The sequence below is a fragment of the Balaenoptera borealis genome, assembly GCF_965194805.1.
Source record: "Balaenoptera borealis genome assembly, chromosome: 8".
Lineage (NCBI taxonomy): Eukaryota > Metazoa > Chordata > Mammalia > Artiodactyla > Balaenopteridae > Balaenoptera > Balaenoptera borealis.
In genome coordinates this window covers 116,594,691-116,619,739 of record NC_138865.1, presented here as the reverse complement: position 1 = coordinate 116,619,739, position 25,049 = coordinate 116,594,691, and the positions used below count along the sequence as shown (strand labels likewise).

The window sequence follows — 25,049 nt, the reverse complement described above, 5'->3', positions numbered from 1 at the left end:
GGCCACATTCTATTCCTAACAGACAGTGCTGTCTTGGACGTCCCTTCTAGTCTCCATTTAAGCATCACCTCCACAGAGCCTTCCCGGGGTCCCACAGGTGACCTCATGCCCCCCTAGTGTGCACCTACACCCAACGGCACCTGGTCCTGGGGTTTGCAGCACTTTATGTGATTTAAGGAGGTGTGTCCCGAGGAAGTCCTTTCTGTTCCATCGTTCCATCTGTCAGGTGGATGCGAATGGGGGCTGCCCAGGTACAGCCAGCTGCTAGGAGTGGGGGGAGGGGTGTGCTGGAATTTGGCCCAGTGTGGGGAGGAGGAGGAGGGGACCCACTGAATCCCCAGCGTGGAGCATGCATCCTGAGGCCCAGGTTCAGGCCTCGTTCTGTTCCTCATGCACTGTGTAGCTTTGGGCAAATCATTTCCCATCTCATGGACGAATCTGGTCTTCGCATGAGGGGAGGGTTTATAAGCATCAAAAAGGCTGGGCACAAGCGCACGACAAACAGTTAATATCTTAAACCTATTAAGAGCTTTCTAAGCTAATAAGCAAACGGTGAGCCCTCAATAGAAAATGGGGAAAGGACTCAAGGAGGTGATAATGGAGCAAATGCAAGCCTCCCGTCAGCACAAAAGCTGTCCCTGACAACTCATCAGAGGAGCACAGAAAAAAGAGTCAGTGACCATAACCCAGTGTTGGCAAAGAAGTGAGAAAATGGGCAACCAGCCACTGCCAGGCAGGTTGAGTTGGTACAACCTTTCTGAAGAACATTTTGGCAGTAAATATCCATATTCTCTGACTCAGCAATTCCACTTCTAGGAAATTATCCGAAGCCAACAATTGGAGCTCTATACAAGTGTTTAGCTTCAAGGACGTTACTGTAGCAGCACTTATAACAACAACAACAAAAATGGAAACAACCTACATATCCAAAACCGAGGGATTCCATTATCCATACCGTGGAATCCTGTCCAACAGTATTAAATTATAGCATGGACAGAAATCTACTTACATGAGACAGATCCGTTAACAGCACAAAAAAAAAGTTTCAAAAATCCTAGGATGATGCCAACTGTGGGATGAAAAAGAAATCCATGTTCTTCATTGTGTGTGTGTGTGTTTTTTTGGCCACACCGTGCGGCATGCAGGATCTTAGTTCCCAGACCAGGGATAGAACCCGTGCCCCCTGCAGTGGAGGCACAGAGTCTTAACCACTGGACCGCCAGGGAAGTCCCTGTGTTTTTTAATTAAGTAGTTTTTAATCATATTTTTTCTCCAAATTATAAAAAGATTATCAAAAGTATATAATCCAGTATCTCCTGAAGAAAAACCAGTCTCAGTGGTACACATGTCCTGTGGGGAAAAGGGTTCCCTGGTCAAATGCTTTGGGGGGATATCCCGTCTAAGAGTCAGGCACATTAGCATACTAATAAAGGCTCTGAGAAATCCTGCAGGAAAGAAATTTGTTTTATTTCAGTATTTCTACTCTTGTTTTTTCCTTAACTCCAGATAGCATTTGAAGAACTGATGTCCTGTGGAATACACAAACATGAGGAACCCACTGTTTTATGGGTTCTCCTGTGGGAGAAATGATGTAATGAAGAGGTGAAATGGATGGAGGCGAAGCATTGAGTCTTTAGTTGTCATAGTCACAGGGTCGGCACTGCTAGAGAGAGCCCACCCAGCGGCCAGCTGCCTCCCCATCTCAGACGTCCTGCAGGTACCTGGCCCACAGTGGGAGGTGCATGACCATAGGCTGGGTCCAGCTGAGCTGATTCACCATCGCCAAAACATGCTGCAGTGGGCTGCCGACTCCAGCCCGTGGGCAGTGGCTGCTGGAGCGTTGTGTTGGGCAGGGGCTTGGCTGGAGAGAGCGGCATGAACCACTGCGCTGTGGGTCATGGTCATCACGGAGGAAGAGGCAGCACTGTGTATCTCCGTGTTCCCTTGGGAAGAATTCTGTGGTCTTTCCCATCCTTCTTTCCTGTGGGGCAGGCTACATCATTCACCCCGAGTGAATTACCACCCAGTCAGGGCAAATGGCGATTGGAGAGGACCAGGGACTCTGGGGTCAGAGAGGACCGGGGGCTGGTCCTCCATCCATGATATCACAACTGCCCACCACAGTCACATCCTCACTAGGCCCTCTGGCCAGCAGCCTTGTGTTACAGGGGCCTGTGGAAGTGGCCAGTGGGACAGTGGTTAGCACAGGCCCTGGAGCCAGACTGTGCTTACTGGTTGTGTGGCCTTAGGTAAGTTACTTAAACTCCTTAAGCCTCAGTTTCCATATCTGGAAAGTGGGCATAATAAAAAGACTACCTCCCCACAGAATCGTTATGAGAATTAAGTGATGTATGGAAATACTTAGCACTCCTTAGTAAAGACTGGCTATTATCATTATTGATGAATAATAATATAGGTTTTAATAATATTATAATTATTGTTATTGACAAAGGAAAAGAGATCATTTAATGACATCATCTGGGGGGGGGGGGGCGCCCAGGCATGTGACGACCCGAGCACGTGATGTGGTCAGCGCCGAGATCCTCACGGGAGAAAAAAAGAACAAAAAGAAAAACAGCTGGGCAGGTCTTCAAGATGGCGGAGGAGTAAGACGTGGAGATCACCTTCCTCCCCACAAATACATCAAAACTACATCTACATGTGGAACAGCTCCCACAGAACACCTACTGAACACTGGCAGAAGACCTCAGACTTCCCAAAAGATGCCTTCAGGTAACCTACATGCAGAGGTGGGTCCAAATCCAAAGCTGAACCCCAGGAGCTGTGCAAACAAAGAAGAGAAAGGGAAACCTCTCCCAGCAGCCTCAGGAGCAGCGGATTAAATCTGCACAATCAACTTGATGTACCTGCACCTGTGGAATACCTGAATAGACAGCGAATCATCCCAAAATTGAGGCGGTGGACTTTGGGAGCAACTATAGACTTGGGGTTTGCTTTCTGCATCTAATTTGTTTCTGGTTTAATGTTTATCTTAGTTTAGTATTTAGAGCTTATTATCATTGGTAGATTCATTTATCGATTTGGTTGCTCTCTTCCTTATATATATATATATATATATATGTGTGTGTGTGTGTGTGTGTGTGTGTGTGTGTGGTTTTTTTTTTCCTTTTTCTCTTTTTGTGAGTGTGTATGTGCATGCTTCTTTGTGTGATTTTGTCTGTATAGCTTTGCTTTTGTCATTTGTTCTAGGGTTCTGACTGTCTGTTTCTGTTTTTCTGTTTTTTTTTTTTTTTACTATAGTTTTTAGCGCTGGTTATCATTAGTGGATTTGTTTTTTGGTTTGGTTGCTCTCTTCTTTCTTTCTCTCTTTTTTCTTTATTACTTTTTTATTTTTAATAATTTTTACCTATTTTAATGTCTTTATTTTATTTTTTTTCTTTCTCCCTCCCTCCCTCCCTCACTCCCTCTCTCTCTCTCTCTCTTTCTTTCTTTCCCTTTTCTTCTGAGCTGTGTGGATGACAGGGTCTTGGTGCTCTGGCCAGTTGTCAGACCTGAGCCTCTGAGGTGGGAGAGCCGAGTTCAGGACATTGGTCCACCACAGACCTCCCGGCCCCATGTAATTTCAAATGGCAAAAGCTCTCCCAGAGATCTCCATCTCAATGCTAAGACCCAGCTCCACTCAACGATCAGCAAGTTATAGTGCAGGACACCCTATGCCAAACAACTAGCAAGACAGGAACACAACCCCACCCATTAACAGAGAGGCTGCCTAAAATCATAATAAGGTCACAGACACCCCAAAGCATACCACTGGACGTGGTCCTGCAAACCAGAAAGACAAGATCCAGCCTCATCTACCAGAACACCAGTCCCCTCCACCAGGAATCCTACACAACCCACTGAACCAACCTTACCCATTGGGAGCAGACACCAAAAACAACGGGAAATGCGAACCTGCAGCCTGTGAAAAGGAGACCCCAAACACAGTAAGTTAAGCAAAATGAGAAGACAGAGAAATACACAGCAGATGAAGGAGGTAAAAACCCACCAGACCAAACAAATGAAGAGGAAATAGGCAGTCTACCTGAAAAAGAATTCAGAGTAATGATAGTAAAGATGATCCAAAATCTTGGAAATAGAATGGAGAAAATACAAGAAATGTTTAACAACGACCTAGAAGAACTAAAGAGCAAACAAACAATGATGAACAACACAATAAATGAAATTAAAAATTCTCTAGAAGGAATCAATAGCAGAATAACCGAGGCAGAAGAACGGATAAGTGACCTGCAAGATAAAATAGTGGAAATAACTACCGCAGAGCAGAAGAAAGAAAAAAGAATGAAAAGAATTGAGGACAATCTCAGAGACGTCTGGGACAACACTAAACGCACCAACATTCGAATTATAGGGGTCACAGAAGAAGAAGAGAAAAAAAAGGGACTGAGAAAATATTTGAAGAGATTATAGTTGAAAACTTCCCTAATATGGGAAAGGAAATAGCCAAAATAGATAGATAGCTAGTGGGAAGCAGCCGCATAGCACAGGGAGATCAGCTCAGTGCTTTGTGACCGCCTCGGGGGGTGGGATGGGGAGGGTGGGAGGGAGGGAGATGCAGGAGGGAGGAGATATGGGAATGTGTGTATATGTGTAGCTGACTCACTTTGTTATAAAGCAGAAACTAACACACCATTGTGAAGCAATTATACTTCAATAAAGATGTTTAAAAAAAAAAAAAAGGATCATACACCATGATCAAATGGGGTTTATCCCAGGAATGCAAGAATTCTTCAGTATATGCAAATCAATCAATGTGATAAACCATATTAACAAATTGAAGGAGAAAAACCATATATCATCTCAATAGATGCAGAAAAAGCTTTCGACAAAATTCAACACCCATTTATGATTAAAACCCTCCAGAAAGTAGGCATAGATGGAACTTACTCAACATAAAGGCCATATATGACAAACCCACAGCCAACATTGTTCTCAATGGTGAAAAACTGAAACCATTTCCACTAAGATCAGGAAGAAGACAAGGTTGCCCACTCTCGCCACTATTACTCAACATAGTTTTGGAAGTTTTAGTCACAGCCATCAGAAAAGAAAAAGAAATAAAAGGAATCCAAATCAGAAAAGAAGAAGTAAAACTGTCACTGTTTGTAGATGACATGATACTATACATAAAGAATCCTAAAGATGCTACCAGAAAACTGCTAGAGCTAATCAATGAATTTGGTAAAGTTGCAGGATACAAAATTAATGCACAGAAAATCTCTTGCATTCCTATCCACTAATGATGAAAAATCTGAAAGAGAAATTAAGGAAACTCTCCCATTTACCACTGCAACAAAAAGAATAAAATACCTAGGAATAAACCTACTTAAGGAGACAAAAGACCCGTATGCCAAAAACTATAAGACACTGATGAAAGAAATTAAAGATGATACAAACAGATGGAGAGATATACCATGTTCCTGGCTTGGAAGAATCAACATTGTGAAAATGACTATACTACCCAAAGCAATCTACACATTCAATGCAATCCCTATCAAACTACCAATGGCATTTTTCACAGAACTAGAACAAAAAATTTCACAATTTGTATGGAAACACAAAAGATCCCAAATAGCCAAAGCAATCTTGAGAAAGAAAAACGGAGCCAGAGGAATCAGGCTTCCTGACTTCAGACTATTCTACAAAGCTACAGTCATCAAGACAGTATGGTACTGGCACAAAAACAGAAATACAGATCAATGGAACAGGATAGAAAGCCCAGAGACAAACCCACGCACATATGGTCAACTTATCTTTGATAAAGGAGGCAAGAATATACAATGGAGAAAAGACAGCCTCTTCAATAAGTGGTGCTGGGAAAACTGGACAGCTACATGTAAAAGAATGAAATTAGAACATTCCTTAACACCATACACAAAAATAAACTCAAAATGGATTAAAGACCTAAATGTAAGGCCAGACACTATAAAACTCTTAGAGGAAAACATAGGCAGAACACTCTATGACATAAATCACAGCAAGATCCTTTTTGACCCACCTCCTAGAGAAATGGAAATAAAAACAAAAATAAACAAATGGGACCTAATGAAACTTCAAAGCTTTTGCACAGCAAAGGAAACCATAAACAAGATGAAAAGACAACACTCAGAATGGGAGAAAATATTTGCAAATGAAGCAACTGACAAAGGATTAATCTCCAAAAATATACAAGCAGCTCATGCAGCTCAATATCAGAAAAAACAAACAACCCCATCCAAAACTGGGCAGAAGACCTAAATAGACATTTCTCCAAAGAAGATATACAGACTGCCAACAAATACATGAAAGGATGCTCAACATCACTAATCATTAGAGAAATGCAAATCAAAACTACAGTGAGGTATCACCTCACACCGGTCAGAATGGCCATCATCAAAAAATCTACAAACAATAAATGCTGGAGAGGGTGTGGAGAAAAGAACCCTCTTGCACTGTTGGTGGGAATGTAAATTGATACAGCCACTATGGAGAACAGTATGGAGGTTCCTTAAAAAACTGAAAATAGAACTACCATACCGACCCAGCAATCCCACTACTGGGCATATACCCTGAGAAAACCATAATTCAAAAAGAGTCATGTACCACAATGTTCATAGCAGCTCTATTTACAATAGCCAGGACATGGAAGCAACCTAAGTGTCCATCGACAGATGAATGGATAAAGAAGATGTGGCACATATATACAATGGAATATTACTCAGCCATAAAAAGAAACGAAATTGAGTTATTTGTAGTGAGGTGGATGGACCTAGAGTCTGTCATACAGAGTGAAGTAAGTCAGAAGGAGAAAAACAAATACTGTATGCTAACACATATACATGGAATCTAAAAAAAAAAAAAAAAGGTTCTGAAGAACATAGGGGCAGGACAGGAATAAAGATGCAGACATAGAGAATGGACTTGAGGACACGGAGAGGGGGAAGGGTAAGCTGGGACGAAGCGAGAGAGTGGCATGGACATATATACACTACCAAATGTAAAACAGATAGCTAGTGGGAAGCAGCCGCATAGCACAGGGAGATCAGCTCGGTGCTTTGTGACCACCTAGAGGGGTGGGATAGGGAGGGTGGGAGGGAGATGCAAGAGGGAGGAGATCTTGGGATATATGTACATGTATAGCTGATTCATTTTTTTATACAGCAGAAACTAACACACCATTGTAAAGCAATTATACTCTAATAAAGATGTTAAAAAAAAAAAAAAAAGACATCATCTGTGGAAAGGACCCTGAACCCAGATTGTGAGGGCTGGTCCTAGGGTCAGGCATGGGGCCTCCTGAGCCTCGGTCTCCCCACTTGTAAGTTGGGATCGTGGTGCCCTGGGGAGCCTGCTGCCTCACAGGGCTGCTTATGGGCCTTGATGGTGGGGCTTCCCCATCGCAGAAGGAGCGGATATCACAGGGAGCAGCTGAGCGAGTGGGTCTGTGAATGAGAAGCAGGTGCAAAACCCATCGGCCTGGGGACACAGGCGCCTGGGGAAGTGAGAAGGGATCTCTTTGTTCCTGAGTCCATGACCATCACGCCCACCCACCATTAACAAGCAGTGTTCTGGTCCTCAAAGTCTCTCTGCCCGGTGAGCTTGGGAGATGTACCTTCTCTAAACCTCACCTTCCCAGGGAAGCCTTCCGTGAGGGTCTCGAGTGAGGCGCTTCTCACAAGTGGGCAGCTGGCCACACACACACACAAACACACACACACACACACACACTCCGGCTGCCCCAAGCCCCATGCAGAAGCAAAGGGGAACAGGCTGTCGGCTAGTGTTCCCCTGTCCTTGCCAATCCCACTAAGGCTTATGCTCTGGGTCTGGGGGAGGGTCAGGGAACCCATGCTTGCCCCTGACCCAGCCGAAGCGAAAGGGGGATTTATTAGAAGGTCAGGAGGAGCCAGGGGGCAGCCCTGGGACAGTGCCGGTTCCTCCCCGACATCCCGGCTCCCGGTGGCCCGCAACAGAGACCAAAGCCGGCTACCAGCAGCAGAACTGGCAATGTGTGTACGCACAGAAGTGCTCAGGGGACTGATGGAACAGCTGGAGGACGGGCTGGGGAGGGGCAGGACCCAGGAATCTCCGGGATGTGGGATCTACTGGCAGAGGCAAGGAGACAGTGTCTTCAGGATGAGATGGGCTCTGGGCTCTTCCTCCTTCTCTGCAGCCCTTTGCCCAAAATCCAGTCCCGAGGGAGACTGTGTGATGGGCCACACCACACGGGGGTCCGGGGACTACCCTGGATGGGGGTGGGCAGGGCAGCTCGGTGGACAGCTTCCCCAAGGTTGATCCTAGTGGAGGAGTGGGGGGAGTCTCCCTCCAAAGTAAATTGGGTGTTTTTTCCAGAAGAATGGGGAATGAATGTTGGGGAGGAATGGGGTGCAGTGGGGCACAATCCAGTACATGATGCCCAGGACCCTGCTTCCTGGGGGCAGTTTCTGCCTTTGCAGACAGCTTCCCCTGTGCCTCCTGCCCCAGCTCGGCCTTACAATCCCTCCAGGTCACCTGCCCACCAGACCGGCAGGTGAGTCACAAAGCCCAGTCCTGGGGACAGGATCTGATTGGCTCACATGAGTCAGGTGTTTGCCTGGTCCAACCAGCCCTGGCCAACGAGGTTAGGTCACACAATGCCAGCTTCAGAGGTCCACCCTCCGGAAACGGGAGCTGGACAGACACCCCAAATACCGGTGACCACAGAATTCGAGAATCCTCAAAGCTGGTAGCCAGTATTTGAAGCCCCCAAGTCCAATGTGCCCAACTTGCAGACAGGAGAGAGGAAGACAGAGGCTTGCTTCTCTCTGAGGGGTGGGTGCTGGACCCCCTCCCCAGGGACCAGTGGGCTCTCCCAGGGTCAAGCTCAGACGTGCTCAGGAGTGGGGAAGAGGAGCAGCTCTCTGGGAGGCCCAAGCCCTGGAGCCCATGACCACCCTGGGTACTGGGTAGCCGCACACCACCCGCCCCCCAGCTCATCAGAGAGATGTCTGCTGGTTTCCAAGCCAGGCCCAGCCCCTCCTCATCCCAGGGAGTGCCAGAGCCAGAGTTAGGAGCCAGAATATGGTCTCTTCTGGGCAGATCCAAGGGTTGGTTCCTAGGAGACGCCCTGACGGCTGCTGGGGCCCGGCCCAGCTCTCCCAGGCTCCCGGGCCCATATGTCTGTTATCTCTGAGCCACCCCAGCACCCCATGAGGGCAGGACTCCATGTGTCTTGTCACTGCTGCCTGGCCAGGGCCCAACCCACAGTGGAAGCTCAGACAACACTGATGAACATGGGTGGTGACCCTTCAGCCCCTTGACTCCTCTTTGACCATGACGTTAAGTCTATCTGTCTCCTTGAGGTCAGCCATGCAATGAATACAATCATGCCCAGGCCACTGTCCTGGGCTCCACGCCACTGTCCTGGGCTCCAGGTCCACTAACCTCCTTCTGGTACAGACTTGGACAACTGCTCTCACTCTCTGGACCTCCGTTTCCCCGTCTGTACAATGAGGGGCTTCAAGGTTCTTTCCAGTTGGGACATTGTGTGTTGTAACAGTTCCAAGCTGGGGTTCAGTCTTGAAGCAGCAGAGCTGACCAGCATTCAAGTGGGACGCCTTGCCTTCTCTTGGAGTCCTTCAGCTTCTCTTGCTTTCAGACTTGAACTTAGTGAAGAGCAAGTCCACAGTAACAGCAGCAGCTACCACTCACTGTGCCCTTGCTGTGTGCCAAGTGCTTCCTGAGCACCAGCTCACTGAGCCTTTGCAGGATGCTATGAATTAGGCAGCCAGGCCCAGAGAGGTTGAGGAGCTGGGCCTGGGTCACACAGCTGCTGACCAGCCATAGGGATTCAAGTCAGGCTTGCCTGATCCCCAGCCTGTGAGTTCACTATGTGGTGCAAAAACACCCTGAAATCTGAGTATAAAGAGATGTGTGGTCTGCTGAGACCCATCTTCACATTAACCGCTTGGTTTCACAGCTCACCAACGCTGGCAGAAGGCAGGGTGTCCACATGATTTGGGGCTACTTACTGCTGCATGGGTAAGTCTGCAAAGCCTCTTCCTCCTAACAGCTCTGGGGGGCCTGAAGGGCTTCACCTGCTCGGCCTCTGAAGTTTTGCGGAGGGAGCCTGACAGCACCCCCTGGGTCCAGCAAACAGTGGACAACCATCAACTGTGCATCTTTAAAGCCCTGTCAGGACTTCCCTCGTGGTCCAGTGGTTAAGACTCCAAACTCCCAATGCAGGGGGCCCGGGTTCGACCCCCCGGTCAGGGAACTAGATCCCACATGCTGCAACTAAAGATCCCACATGCCGCAACTAAGACCCGGTGCAGCCAACTAAATAAATAAATATTAAAAAATAAAATCAAGCCCTCATTCTCAACGGCCGCTGGGCCATCACTAACATACTGACGTGCAGACCACACACCCACTCCCCCAGCCCAGAGAAATTCACGCTCCCTCACTGACTGCTGGCCAAGTGTGCCTGACCCAGGGCTCCATGCCCAGTGTGGGATCCCTGCCCGCCCTTCGAAGCCCAACCCACTGCGGGGGACTCAGACGGGGTCTTCGTGTGGATCCTGGGAATAAAGAGGCAGAATGCTGTAAATTAGGATGTAGGAAAAGCTCCTCTGGTAGGTGAGGGCACAGGGCTGAAAGTTTGGAGGAGTTCTAGAAGTGTCTTTCCTGGACTCCCCAGCCCCCATCTCTCTGCGCCTTCATTTATAAAAGAATGGCCTCTGCTCCTCCTGACTGTGAAATGCTTCTAGAGCTGGCACTGCCACACGCCCCCTCTCGCCCCACAACAGGTTAAGTATGGGCTGCGGGCTGGAGAGGGGACGTCCTTCCCCCACCTCGCTCCCACTCTGAGAGCCCATCCAGCAACACACCTGACCCAAGTCCCAAGTGGCTCCCAGGCTGGGGGCGGGAAGGGCAGATACGACCTGACGGTCCGAGGAGTTCAGCCTCTCTCGCCTTCCTGCCCCGCCCAGCAGTTCCTGCTTCTTGTGGTTCTCTGCCCCACTCCATCTGAAGGACACCTGCCAACAGCAAGCTGACAGCAGGGCCCTGCAGGTGACAGAGTGCCCCTCGGGGCCTGGGGCCTGGGGCCAGACTGAAAACAACAAACCAGAGGAAAGAGAGGCATAGCTTTTGGCTCCTTCCAAACAGGCTGGTGGCCTGGGGGTGATTTAAGGGCCAGCTTGTCTCCAAGGGTGAGGATGGACCCTGAGCCTGGAAGGCCGTGGGAGCCAGTGCAGGCCGTGGGGTGGGGGAGGCCCTGTGATGACTTGGCCCCTTACTGCCCGTGTGGCCCTAGGTTCTCCCCCGCTCTGTTGCATGGCCAGGTTTCCCAGCAGTTCCCTCCAGAGAAGTAAATACAGCCTTGTTAATAATTCTGTCTGAATCACCCGGCCTCTGGCTGCTCTGTGCTAAGAGTGGTTCATAGGGGCCTGGAGAGACTCATAACCGGGAGGTTAAACAGGACTGAAAATCAATGAGGCCACCCTCTAATGGGTTTTATGAGGCCTGGACCAGGAAAAGGCAGAAGCCACAATAGTCGGGGCCACCAATATGCAGGGTGGGCAAAGGAGCCCACATGTGAATTCCAGAAGGGGTAAACAAGTTTTCTCTCAAAACCAACAAAATCAGCTTTTATCCCAGGCTCAGCCCTGGAAGGCTTGTTGCTTCCAGTCAAAACCCAGAGTGGTGGGTAGGAAGGACTCGCCCCAGGATACAGCACAGCTGGGCTCCAAGTCTGGCACTTGCTGTGTGGCCGTGCGCAAGTCAGTTGCCCCCTGGGACCTCACCTTGGCTGCCTGGTCTGTGGAACTGGGCGGGCCCCCTTTCGTGCTCAGTGTTGGGTCTGGGGTCAGGGTTGCTGAAATCTCACCTGGCTGCCTGCCCTCAGGGCATCGGTGATGCATGAACGTCATTAGCAGATTCTCAGGAAGGACACTGTGTATAAACCATCCCCTCCCCTCCCATGACAGCCCTTCCACCTCTGCTAACTACCCCCTTCTCGTCTCAGAATTCTGCCCCAACATTTTCCAGGGAGCCTTCCAGAACCTTCCAGGGAGACTGCAAAGGTTCCTCAGGGCTTCCTGATCCCTTGTGCGTCCCTTCTGTCAGAGTGTCTATCTGCTGGAGCACTTTATAGTAACAGAAAACCTGACCTAAACTGGCTAGAGCATAAAGGGAACTTTGACTCATGTAACTCAGGAGTCCGGCAGTATCTGCCTTCAGGCAAGGCTTGATCCCGGCTTATAGGTTATGAGAGGATCTGGGTTTCCTCTCTCCATTTCTGGCTCTGCATCCTCAGTGTTGGGGCCATTCTCAGGAAGGCTCTCCAACTTGCTGCAGGCGGCAGTTTAGGCGTCCCACTTGGTGTTCACATCTTGCTGAAAGTGACCCACTTCCTCCCCACCCCAATCCTGCCAACCAATCAATGTAGTGCGGTGGGGAGACAAGGGATGTGCTGATCAGTTTCAATCACTTGAGGTTCAACCCTAGAGCTAGGAGTATGGGGTCAGTCTCCTCCAAAACACAGGCCTGAGAATTCTGAGGTCCAGTTTGGGATAGAGGAGATAAAAGTGCGAGAAGCAGCCAGGCGATGTCCCCCACATCACTCCTTTGTGTTGTAATTACCAGCATGCTGGCTGATCAGGGTGCAGTCTGACCATATCACTTCCCTGTTAAAACTTGCCAGTGCCTTCCCACTGCCTTCGTGGTAAAGGCCAGCCTCCTTAGCAGAGGGCCTCCTGATATAGCCCACATCTGCTTTTCTAGTCTCATCCCTCTCTGCTCCTGACTTTCCCACTCATGATTCCAGCTCTACTGGATTCGTCCCAATGTGCCAGGATCTCATCACTGACCTTAGCACATGCCACTCCCCCCACCCAAACACCTTTCCATCACCGCCTGCTTCATTGAACTAATCCATACAAAATGGTACTTCCTCCATGAAGCCCTCCTTGACCTTCCCAGCATTGGGTGCACAGGCTCTGTGCTCCCACAGACACCTCTCAGTTTGGATCACTATTTTTTTAACAGCTTTTGTTAGCTATGATTCACATACCATACAATTCACACATGTAAACTGTACATTTAATGGTTTTTAGTATATTCATAGTGTTGTACAACCATCACCAAAATTTTAGAACATTTTCATCACTTCAAAAAAAAAAAAACTCTTCTAAAAAAAAAGAGTGGATATATGTATATGTATAACTGCTTCACTTTGCTGTACACCTGAAACTAACACAACATTGCAAATCAACTATACTCCAATAAAAATTAAAAACAACAGCAAAACTCACTCTTTAGCAGTCACCCCTGGCAACCCCCCTCCCCCAGCCCCTGGCAACCACTAATCTACTTTCTGTCTCTACAGACTTACCTATTCTGGACATATTATATACATGGAATCGTACAATATGCGGCCTTTGTGTTTTCTTTCATTTAGCAAAATGTTGTCAAGTTTCATCCATGTCGTAACATGTATCAGTACTTCATGTTTTTTTATTGCTGAATAATATTCCTTTGTATAGATAGACCACTTTTATTTATCCATTCATCAGTGATGGACATTTGGATTATTTCCAATTTTAGGCTATCAGGAGTAATGCTTCTATGGATATTTGTATCCATGTTTTTACATGGACCTGTGTTTTCATTTCTCTTGGCTGTGTACCTAAGAGTGGAATTGCTGAGTCACATGGTAACTCTACACGTCGTCTTCGGAGGAACGGCCAAACTTTTCCAAAGCAGTTGCATTTTATACATTCCCATCAGCAAGTGTGTAAGGATTCCAATTTCTCCATATCCTCACCAACACTTGTTATTATATATTTTTTATTATAGCTACCCTAGTAGTGTGAAGTAGTATCTCACTAATTTTGATTCACTTTTCTCTGGATGTTGAAAGTCTTTTCAGGTGCTTGCTGGCCATCTGTCTATCTTCTTTATAGAAATGGCTATTCAGATGCCAAGACCATTTCAATGGGGTAATGACAGTCTTGTCAACTAACGGTACTGGGAAAACTGGATATCCACACGCAAGAGAATGAAGCTGGACCCTCATCCTTACACTATATACAAAAATGAACTCAAAATGGATCAAAGACCTAATGTAAGACCTAAAACTCTTAGAAAAAAAATAAAAGCTTCATGGCATTGGATTTGGCAGTGATTTCTTGGCAACAAAATAAATAAATTGGACTTAATCAAAATTTTACAATTTTGTGCAGCAAAGGACGCTATCAAGAGCAAAAATTCAACCCACAGAGTGGGAGAAAATACTGCAAACCATATATCTGATAAAAGATTAGTATCCAGGGTATATAAAGAACTCCTACAACTCAACAACAAAAAAAACCCAATCCAAAAATGGGCAAAGGGAACTTTGAGGACACGACGCTAAGTGAAATAGGCCAGTCACATAAGACAAATACTGTGTGATTCCATTTATACGAGGTGTCTAGAGTAGTCAGATTCATAGACAAAGTAGAATGGGGGGTGCTAGGGATTTGTGGGGTAGGGGAGAATAAGGAGTTGTGGTTTAATGGGTGTAGAGTTTCAGTTTTGCAAGATGTAAAGAGTTCTGGAGATTGGCTGCAGAACAATGTGAATGTATTTAACACGACTGAACCGTACAGTTAAAAATGGTTAAGATGATAAATTTATGTATATTTTACCATAACTAAAACTAAAACTAAAATGAGCCAAGAACTTGAATGGACATTTCTCTGAAGAAGATAAACAAATGGCCAAGAAGCACAGAAAAGATGCTCAACATCGCTATTCTTGAGAGACATGCAAATCAAGGCCACAATGAGATACCAAATCACAGCCACTATGATGGCTATGATAAAACCAAAATAACCTACAAAATAACAAGTGTTGGCAAAGAACACTTGTGGAGAAACTGGAATCCTTGTGCACTGCTAGTGGGAATGTAAAATGGTGCACCTGCTGTGGAAAATGGTATGGCAGTTCCTCCAAAATTTAAATACAAAACTACCATATGATCCAGCAATCCACTTCTGGGTATGTACTCAAAAGAGTTGAAAACAGAGACTTGAATAGATATTTGTACACCCATGTTCACAGCAGCACTGCTCACCATAACCAAAAAGTGGAAGCAATCCAAGTACTCATCAATGGATGAATGGATAAACAAAATACGGTATGTCTATATATACATAAAATGGAATATTGTTCAGCCTTAAAAAGGAATGAAATTCTGATACATATCACAGATGAACCTTGATATTATTATGCTAAGTGAAACACCTATTCAGATCCTTTGCCCATTTAAAAAATGGGTTAACTTTTTATTGAGTTGTAAGAGTTCTTCATATATCCTGGAGACAAGACCATTCTCAGATATACGGTTTGCAAGTATTTGGGTTGTCTTTTCACTTTCTTGATGATGTCCTTTGAAGCACAAAAGTTTTAATTTTCATCAACTCCAGTTTATCTTTTTTCTTTATTGCTTGTCTTTGGTGTCGTATCTAAGAAACCATTGCCTAATAATACAAGGTCATAAAGATTTACTCCTGTGTTTTCTTCTAAGAGTTTTATAGCTTTAAGTGTATGGTTCATTTTGAGGTAATTTTGGTATATGGTGTGAGGTAGGGCTACAAACTTACTTTTTGCATGTGGATGTCCAGTTGTCCTTAGCAGCATTGGTTGGAAAAAAAAAAAATTCTTTCCAGATTGAATGGTTTTGGAACAGTTGCCAAAAATCAACTGACCATAGATATATGGGTTTATTTCAGGGCTTTCTATTTTATCTCATTGAGCTATACATTTATAATTCTATCACTATCACATTCTCTTGATCACTACAGTGTTTTAGTAAGTTTTGAAATTGAGAAGGGGGAATCCATCAGCTTTGTCCCTCTTTTTCAAGATTGTTCTGGCTATTCCAGATCCCTTGCACTTGCATATGAATTTTAAGATCAGTTTGTGAATTTCTGCAAAGAAACCAGCTGGGATTTGGGTAGGGATTGCACTGAATTTGGAGATCAATTTGGGGAGTATTGTCATCTTTAACAATATTGTTTCCTGATCCATGAATATGAGATGGCTTTCTATTTACTTAGATTGTCTTTCTTTCAGTGTTTTTGTTTTCAGAATATTAATTTTATACTTCTTCTGTTAAATTTATGTGTTTTATTCTTTTTGATGCTATTGTAAATGGCAATGCTTTAATTTCATCTTTTGGACTGTTCATTGCAAGCATATAGAAATAGTTGATTTCTGTATATGGACCATGCATCCTCCTTGCTTGCTTTTGCACCTCTATGCTTAGCACAGTAGGCAGGCACTCGGCCGAGGCGTGGCAAAGGCTGGGAGTGGGGCAAGACTGGAGGTCAGGCCACCAGCTGCAAGGCAGCAGCTGATGTTGTAATCCAGGTTACGGGTGAGTGTGGCTGGCCTGGCTAGTGGCAGTGGGGAGAGAGAAATGGGTAGGCTTGAGCCACAGGACTGGGATGGGGTGGGGGAAAGGGAAGTGCCAAGGATAAGGCCCAAGTTTTTGGCCTGGATCACATTTACTAGGATTGGGGAGGGGACGTGCTAATTTCATTTTGCAAGTGTAGCTTTGAAGTGCCTTTGAAACAGTCCAGGGACTTCCCTGGCGGGCCAGTGGCTAAGACTCCACGCTTCCACTGCAGGGGTCACGGGTTTGATCCCTGGTCAGGGAATTAAGATCCCGCATGCCACGCGGTGCGGCCAAAAAAACAAAAACAAAACAGTCCAGGAGGCAGCTGGATAAACCATTAGCAGCTCAGGACAGTTCTAGGCTGGGAATACGATCCTGGGTGTCAGAGAGCAGAAGAAGAGAGCTGGGGCAGTGCCGAGGAGCCCAACACCGACGGGCTGGGCACAGGAAGCCGACTGTGGCCAAGCAGCTGCAGAGAGAAGGAAAACTACCGGAAGTCTAACCTGGCTGGCGTGGAATTCCGAGGAGGGAGGCAGTGGATGCAAGGTGATGTGGCCAAGGGTGAAAGGGGAGGGGTCCCACTGTGCCACAGGCTGCTACAGTCACGGCAGGTAATAACGAAGCCCTAGAGGCTGCGGGAGACTTTGGCCGGTGGAACCCAGACCACAGTGAGTTGGGGGTACTGGAGGGGAAAGAGGCAGACCTGAGAAGTTCGCCCTGTAAGTGGGGGGCAGGGGCTGCAGCTTGGCCTAGGGAGATTTGTTTTTTTTAATGGGAAAAAAACTTGACCAAGCCGTACTGCCGATGCGAAGGGGCCAGTTAAAATGGAAAGAGTGGGAGGAAGGAGGGGAGGCAGTTACGTGCTCAACTCTCCCCCATGCACCCCCCCTTATTGCTCTCCCATCACGCGGTGGAAGCCAGGCTCACATCATTTTACGCTGTGGTCCTGCAAATACTAGTGTGTTGAGGAGTGCTTTCAGCCCTCGGTGAGGCTTGCAGCCTATAGCCCGGGCCCTGAATGAGACACGTGTTAAGTGCATAAACAAGAGTTAAGCTCGGTTGGTTCTGCAGATGTTTCCATGAGCAGATTCCTTGTTTTTTATGAAAGTCAGCAACCCTGGCAAACTGGGAAGGAGCGGTGCAGGGTGCAGCTCTTGCAAGGGGCACACTGACCCCCTAAAATCCAGCCCCCAAACCGCTGAGGCAGCTTCTCCCCGCGTGGTGGGGGCCAGGCCAGCTCTAGGGCTGGATGCATGCTCGGGGGTGCCCGTTGTGCACGCAGCTCGGGCGCAGATCTGCGGGAAGAAAGTCAGCACTTTCTCACCCCACTTACCAGCCTCACTGTCGAGTAGCCTGAGGGACCGCGCAGCTCTCAACCTGCCGACCTGCCAGATCCCTGGGGAAGGGCAGGGCGACCTGCCAGATCCCTGGGGAAGGGCAGGGCGCCCGAAGGCGGCTGCCACAGGGAAGGAGCCCACGTGGGCGTCGGGAGGACTCCACAGGGTCCCAGTGGCAGTCGGCCGCTCTCAGCAGGTACATCTGGGTCAGCTGTCCGCTGCCCACTTGGTCTGCTCTTCTGGCTCGTTAGAGAAACCAGAAGGCGAGTGAGCTGTGGTCGGACCCACTGGCACAGGCCTTCCTGACCCTGAGCGGCACTGGAGATGCAGGGTCCTCGGCCCGCGAAGCTCACAGGTAGTCAGCCCGGATGGCCACATTTGTAACGGGTGAGGAGGAAACGAAAGCTGATGGAGGGGAGCAGTTCAGCTGGCCCGCTGGCACCCCTCACCGGATTACCCCTGCAACCTTGCCAGGCAGGCCCCGAGTCAGGACGCCGTCTCGCTGCTGTGTGTCCAGCAGGAGTCTGCACGGGTGGGTGCTCGACGCACCCCCTGAATGACTGGGGCAAGTCTCAAGAAGGGAGCTGGGTTACATCAGCGGTTCTCAAGGTGTGACCTGGGACCGGCCGAGGTGGCATCACCTGGGAGCTTGTTAGCAATGCAACGCCTCGGGCCCCGCAGGAGACCTACTGAATCAGAAGCCCTGGGCCCTCCGGGGACTCTGACGCTTGCTCCAGTTTGTGAAGTACTGGATTAGATGGTCCCCAGGTCCTTCCCACACCTTTCCTCAGCTGTCCCCTTCCTGGGTGGCCTCAGCATCTCTCACCCTCGAGAGTCTCACCCGATTCCTGGGCTCTACTCTTGGAATGCCCTCTCCCCGCTCCTCAGGCTTCTTTCCATGGACACCCTGGGTAACCCAAGGCCTGTGCAGAGTCAGGAAGGAGCTGTGGGTGAGGCATGGCCAGTAACTGGAAAGCCCAGGGGAAATGACACGGACGCCGAGGCCCTTCATTCCGAGCTTCTGGGATACAGTGAACTGAGGATCATTCTAACGTTACTGCAAACACAGCAACAGTACCCGACAGAGCTCCAGGCCAGGCCCTTGACTTAATCCTCATCACCACACCAAGGCTGGAGTCAGGAGACCTGGGTTCTCACCACAGCTCCGATACTTATTGGCTGGGTGAGGGGGAGGGTGGGGCACAACCCTCTCTAGGCCCCCATTTTTTGCAGCTTTAAAGCCAGGGCTTTGGATGGACAAATCACAGACAGTCTCCTGCGTGGAAGTAGCCATACACGGAAGTGTGATTCTACTCATGTGAAGTTCTAGAACAAACTAACCTACAGTGTAGAAATCAGAGCAGCGGCTGTGGTAGTTCTGGATAGGGGTTGGTTTTGACTGAGAAGGGGCACAGGGGACTTTATGGGGTGGTGGAAATGTTCCATCTCACTTACGGCGGAGGCTACAGAACTGTATATACACTTGTCAGAACTCATCCAACTACACGCTTAAAGGGTAAATTTTACTGTATGTGAGTTATACCTCAATTTAAAACATTCCTAGTAAAATAAGGGGTTTGGGATTGGATGACTTCCAAAAATGCTTTGAGTCTGAAATCTTGGATTTCTCTGATTCTGATGTGGGAACACCAGCAGGGTTATGTGATGACCAACATCATAAGAGGGTGAACCCGAGCCTGTCGCAGGGTGGACTTTACCCCAAGTCTCCCCTCAAACGGCAGCAGTGCCCAGGCCCTGACTCAGAGAGCACCCCCTGTCCCCAGTGGAGGCAGGACACCAGTCAACTACAACTGATCTTCAGTCTGTTCCAAAACAAAGCCTCTGGAGTTGAAGTCACGTTTGAGTTTCAGTGGCAGCTGAGACACAGGGAGCTTCTCTAGTAGGTGTCACTCTTGCCAGTGGGAACGAGTGGGAGGCAATTAACTAATTTAATGAACAAAAATCACAAAGGAAAGAATTACAAGGGGGGAGGGGGCGGAGAGACAGCAGGCAGGAGTCGGCAACTCCCTCGGATTACAAACATACGTTCCTGTCACAGAATCTTTATTTTACATGTTTGCATCGCAGCAGGAGAACCCGTCCCCTACATCACCCCGATCGGAATCTCCACCCGGCAGATGTTCACATAAACACTCTACAGTGACCATCAGTGTTAAAAAAAAAAGTACCGAAAACTCCTGCTGCATCCCATTCTAACCTGGAAAGCAAAGAATATTTACAGACGTTTTCTCCCCCAAATGAAACTTATTTCTGGATTGGATGTGTCTGAGTTCTTCTGAGGTCACATGACTAGGCAAATCCAATTTATCATCCACAAAAGCTGCTTAAGGCATCAAGAAACCCCCTTGTGTGGACAGGATTTTTGGCTCCTTTTGTAATAAGTGTATTAAACGCTAAGAAGGCTGACCGCCTGGCCCCCTGACTGGTTTGGCTGCCCACCCCAAAGCCTCAAACCCCACCCCAAGATAAGCTTGCTGTCTGGGGGCGAGCTAGCTCTTCTATTTTACCTTGACCTTTACTGACTTTATCCGCACTCCTTCCCAAATGGCCTGCCTGCAGACTTCCTGCCAGTAGAGTCCCAAAGGTCCTTGACGCGACACAACCGAACCCTTGCTCCTGCCCCTCCCCGCCCCTCCCCGCCGAGTGCTTTCTGCACACAGTCTCTCAGAGGATGTGCGTGCCCATGTCCTAGCAGCGAGCCACTGAAAAACATTATCTTTCAAGCATAAGCCGTGCAGAGAGGGCAGATGCATCGCCAGGCGACAGAAGGGGCCCGGGGGGAATGTCCGGCTTGCCAGTCAGTAACTACATTCCAGGTCCTAGTGACAAGTATTAGCATCAACTCAGGTGGAGCTCTTGTACGACCTCCTGCCAGAAACACCCTAGAGAAAACTGGAGTAAAGGGCAGATCTTCTAGAACGTCTGGTATGGTTTCTGATACACCAAGAGGTATCAAGTCAAAGTCTAACTTAACTTCTTCAGTGGGGAATTCTGAATTCTCAAGAGAAAAAAAAGCAGCAGGCCACAGGCACCCTGGACTCAGCGTGTTTGGAATCTGCTGACGGTCAGGCGTGGGTCAGGGAAGCAAGGGCGAGGTGTGGAGTGCAGAGCGGGAGGAGGAGTGGGCGAGGAGCCGTGCCCTCTGAACTCGCTGCTCGGCCGCAGGAAGCACCAACAGCCCCACTGTTCCACGGGGTGTACAGAGCAGGGCTGATAACCCATCAGACTGTCTCAGGTCCTAGACGCCTCCCTCGAAGGAACTGCTCCAGGATGGCAGAGATGGCCAGAGCCACTCACAATTAAAACTGGCATCTTTGACACTGTTCCTTGGTCGGTACGGACTAAAACAAGACATACACTTCCGTGCGGGGGGCAGATCATATATGGTCCAAAGCAATAATATGTGCTCTTGGGATAAAATTCTCCTTAGCTTGGAAAATACATCCTTCACACAGCTGCTGGGAGAAAATGCTGCAATGCACCAAAGGCTTCAGCCCGTATCCCAGACTGAGCCCATGTGGAACTGATGGGCGAGGGCCAAGGCGAGGAAAGAGAAGGAGATGGGGGGGAGGGGGAAGGAGGAGGGGGAGGAGGAGGGGGAGGGGAGGGGGGAGGAGGAGGAGGGAGTGGGGAGGGGGAGGAGGGGAGGGGAGGAGGGGAAGGAGGAGGGGGAAGAGGAAGGGGGGAGAGGGAGGAGGGGGAGGAAGGAGGGGAAGGAGGAGGGGGGAGGAAGAAGAGGGGGAGAGGGAAGACGGAGGGGGGAGGAGAGCATCCTGTGGCGAGATCACAATGAGGGAGTGGACGCCTTGCCGTGACAGCCCCGTGGAGTGGACTTATGAAGAGACTGGGTGCCGCCTTGGCTGGCCGGACATGTCCAGGGGAAAAAAAAACTGGAAATTTTACTCTAAAGTGGTTTCTTGAAAGAAAACTGAACTGACTCAGGCTATGATCTGAGAAACCATCTTTTACACTACAGCAAGCTTCTCTTTACAAGAGAACGAGCCAGCAGGCATATTCAGTGGAGGCACTGCTGCTAAAACGTTAAAGTACTGTGGGACCAAGAAACAGGCTGATGGAGTCTTTGGCCACTGTTAAGAGCCAGGATTAAGAGATCAGTGATGGTTCTTGTGGTCCAAGAAGTAATTTTCCAGCAAAACACACACACTTTATTAAAGGAAAACAGACCCTTCACTTCCTAAAGTTTCACAGGCAGCGGCACTTCCAGCCCACGGCCGGATGCTCAGAGGAAGTACGTATATTTCGCACAGGCAGAAACGGGGAGCAGCAGCACAGGGCGAAGCTATAAATACCACCGATCGTTCTGTGATGTGCACCGATCCCTGAAATACTGAGCGCGCTTAACCACTCACACACTGCATCGCCACGAGCCCAAGCGGACGGTGAAAATCGGGCTGCAGGAAGCGGGCTGTCAGCTGGGGAAGCAACTTGGCTTTAGACCCCAGTCAGTCATCTTTACTCAAGAGTAGAGCTGAATGCTGCTCATAGCCATCAAGTCATAGAGAAAGAGAACAAATTTTTGCGGAACAGGATGAAGAGCTTAAATAATTATGTAAAAACTTGAACTACCACCTATTTTCCCAATCTTGGGCTGGGGTTTTGATTTCTCTTGATCAGCGGCCTGCCTTTAAACCTTCTGCCAGTTAAGATATAGGACGTGGGCAGACGACCCGTTTGTTAGGAAGCCTGCGGCCTGCCTTTATTTCTAATCCACCACCTTATCTCATTTGTACCTTCCGGTTCCAGAAGGGTCAGGACTGTAAAACTGCAGCCTCTCAGCCATTCTGTGAGCCTAGAGGTGCCGCGTGGGATTTGAAGACCACCCGGTACCACAGAGAAGCCCAGCCCTCTGGCTCATGCCCTCCTGTGACAGCTGGAGCCCGGGGACCTCAGAGCAGGAGGGCTGAGCAGGGGCCGGTGCCAGCCCACATGCACACCCTCATCTTCATTCACTCGCTTCCCCGCTTCCAGCACATGAAGTGAGGACACCTCCGTGGAGACCCTTTCGTGTGTGTGTGTGTGTGTGTGTGTGTGTGTGTGTTTCCTCAAACCTTTGGTTCTTGCCAAGAGGTCTTGGCCTAGTCGAGAACATCTGCTTGCAGGACAAACAGCAAACACGTCCCTCGGAGGGAAGCACCAAAGGGAGTTTTGGACACAGTATGAGACACATTTCTTAATCACTGGGATGGTGTTCACATCAGGAAAACAAAGTCTGAAAAATACTCCCGTCCTCCCTGCCACTTCCTTCTCCCGTCACACAGCTCCAAGATTACTTAAAAGACAAAAAAAGGCCCTTAGATGAATACTTGGGGCATATTCCCTTGCTCCTGAAGATGGGAAGACACACGAACCCTTCCCTAAGATATCTGCGGAGAGATGGGCAGCAGCGGCCTTGGAAGATGCTGGCTCTTCCTCCTCACTCAGCCAGGACCGAGCCCCTGTGGAGGTGGCACTGGGCAGAGCACAGAGGGCTCATCGAAGTGCATAAAAAGGACACTTGCTTCCTCACTGGCCATTTAGGAAATGACAGTGGTGCAGGAGAGGGAAAACAACTGTTTTCTGAGTAAAGACACTTCAGGTTCCCAAACCGGGCATACTGAGCGGCACCCCGAAATCTTGTGGCTTCTGATCGACCCTTCCAAGCCAGAGGTAAGAGAATAACCACCAGCTACCGTCACCATCCAGCACCCAGGAGGCAGGCCAGGAGGTCGGGTGGGGCTCGGGCTCCTGACGCACGTGGGCACCGGGAGCTACCCGGCCCGGCCGGGACCCCACGCTCCAGGGAGCTTGCCTGATGCAGTGTTTCAGTCCCCAGCTCAGGCTCTGGCAGCCAAAGCCTTAGCAGGAAATGAGCGGTAAGCCCTGCTATGCCCTCCATCACAGCGAACCTTCTGAGCTTGTCCCACTACTCAGATGACTTGGCTACGAGCTGCAATACTGTTCACCTCTGGCAAGCTATCCGCGCTCCTCTCCAAGCTCTGAAAGTTGGGAAGGCAACCTCACTGAGCTTCTGTGAAAGATCTCATCATCCCCACACCCCGAGAGTAAACCTGTTTAATCACCCTCATCTTCTTCACATACTTACTCTTGGAATACAGGGACAAGGTCTGCTTCATTCCTCCCTTTAGAAGTCCTACCTGGCTACAGGAAAAGCTTTGTCATGATGACGATTTGCCTTAAGGATTTGCTTCAACATTATCCTTTCTGCCCCCAGCTGCTCCTTAAGGAAAAGTCCTTCCTGTTTCCCCGTATTCTGATCACACAAAATAGATGCAGCTGCGAGAAGAGAGGGCCGCCAGAGACGGTGCTGCTCTGGGCCGTCGGGGGAACCAGATGTTCAGGGAAATCCTACAGGAGGAGGCTTTTCGAGCTTAAAAACACACTTCCGTCCATCCACTAGGTAACACAACACACTTCAGTCAAGAGAACCATTTGCCACCACCAGGGCCTAGACTCTGACACCGCAGCCCTCGGACGACCGTTGTTCCTGGTCACTTTCAGAATCCGGGATGAAGGTCTGGGGTGACATTCAGGGCCAGAAATCCTGGGGCAGGTTCTTAATACTAAATTGGGTTTTGACTTTGCTTTCTAAAATAACCTGATCTCACTCGTTTTTTCTCCCCAAGACGCAGCGATGCTCGCCGCTCCCTTCTTTGTGAGCCCCCGTGCCCCACTCGACATCTGCTCGTTTCCTAAAGCCCCTTCCCATGCCCTGAACGGCTGCAGACACACCGCCACCCACCATGCCCCATCCACCAACATTCCGCTGCTACACACTAGGTCACAACTGCACCTACCTGAAGAGTTCCCAATTTAAAATAATAGAGATTAAAAACAAAGTCTTCCTTTTAACCTCCTTCTCTTACACCCCCTACCCAGCACTCCCACCTGAAGGAGAATTCTAGCTGCCTATCACTAGCCACAGACCCGGCTTCCAGAAAAGAGTGAAAAGTTCGGCTTCCGTGGTAATTTGCTCCCAGCCACGTGCTCTGCGGTGTCACCGTCGGGGAGGGGCCGACCTCTCTCGCTGACCAACAGGACTATGAATCAATTGTTTCCTTTGACAGTGCCGCCTCGGAGCTGCTCCATCACGCGCTGCCTTCCCACTCACCCTGCGGCTCCACCGAGCCGTTGGTCACCTTCTTGACTTTCTTCATATTCTCCATCACCCCTGACGTGGTCACTCTGAATGAGGGAAAAAACGAGGAAAACCTCAGTCTTAAAGTAAAAGGCCGTCTTCACCACAG

The 25,049-nt window shown here is 48.8% G+C and overlaps 1 protein-coding gene across 8 annotated transcripts in view; it reads right to left on the bottom strand.

The window, feature by feature from the left end:
- GPR107 (G protein-coupled receptor 107) overlaps window positions 1-25,049 on the bottom strand; it is a 101,546-nt gene that overhangs the window by 5,299 nt on the left and 71,198 nt on the right. For 3 of the 8 annotated variants that reach the window (XM_082400757.1, XM_082400758.1, XM_082400760.1), the window contains one exon: window positions 24,914-24,987. In XM_082400757.1, the coding sequence (XP_082256883.1) occupies window positions 24,914-24,987 (74 nt within the window). Of the gene's footprint in view, window positions 1-19,035; window positions 19,708-19,810; window positions 24,988-25,049 lie in introns of those variants that run through there. The other 5 variants (XM_082400764.1, XM_082400761.1, XM_082400763.1 and 2 more) reach the window with 3 other exon arrangements.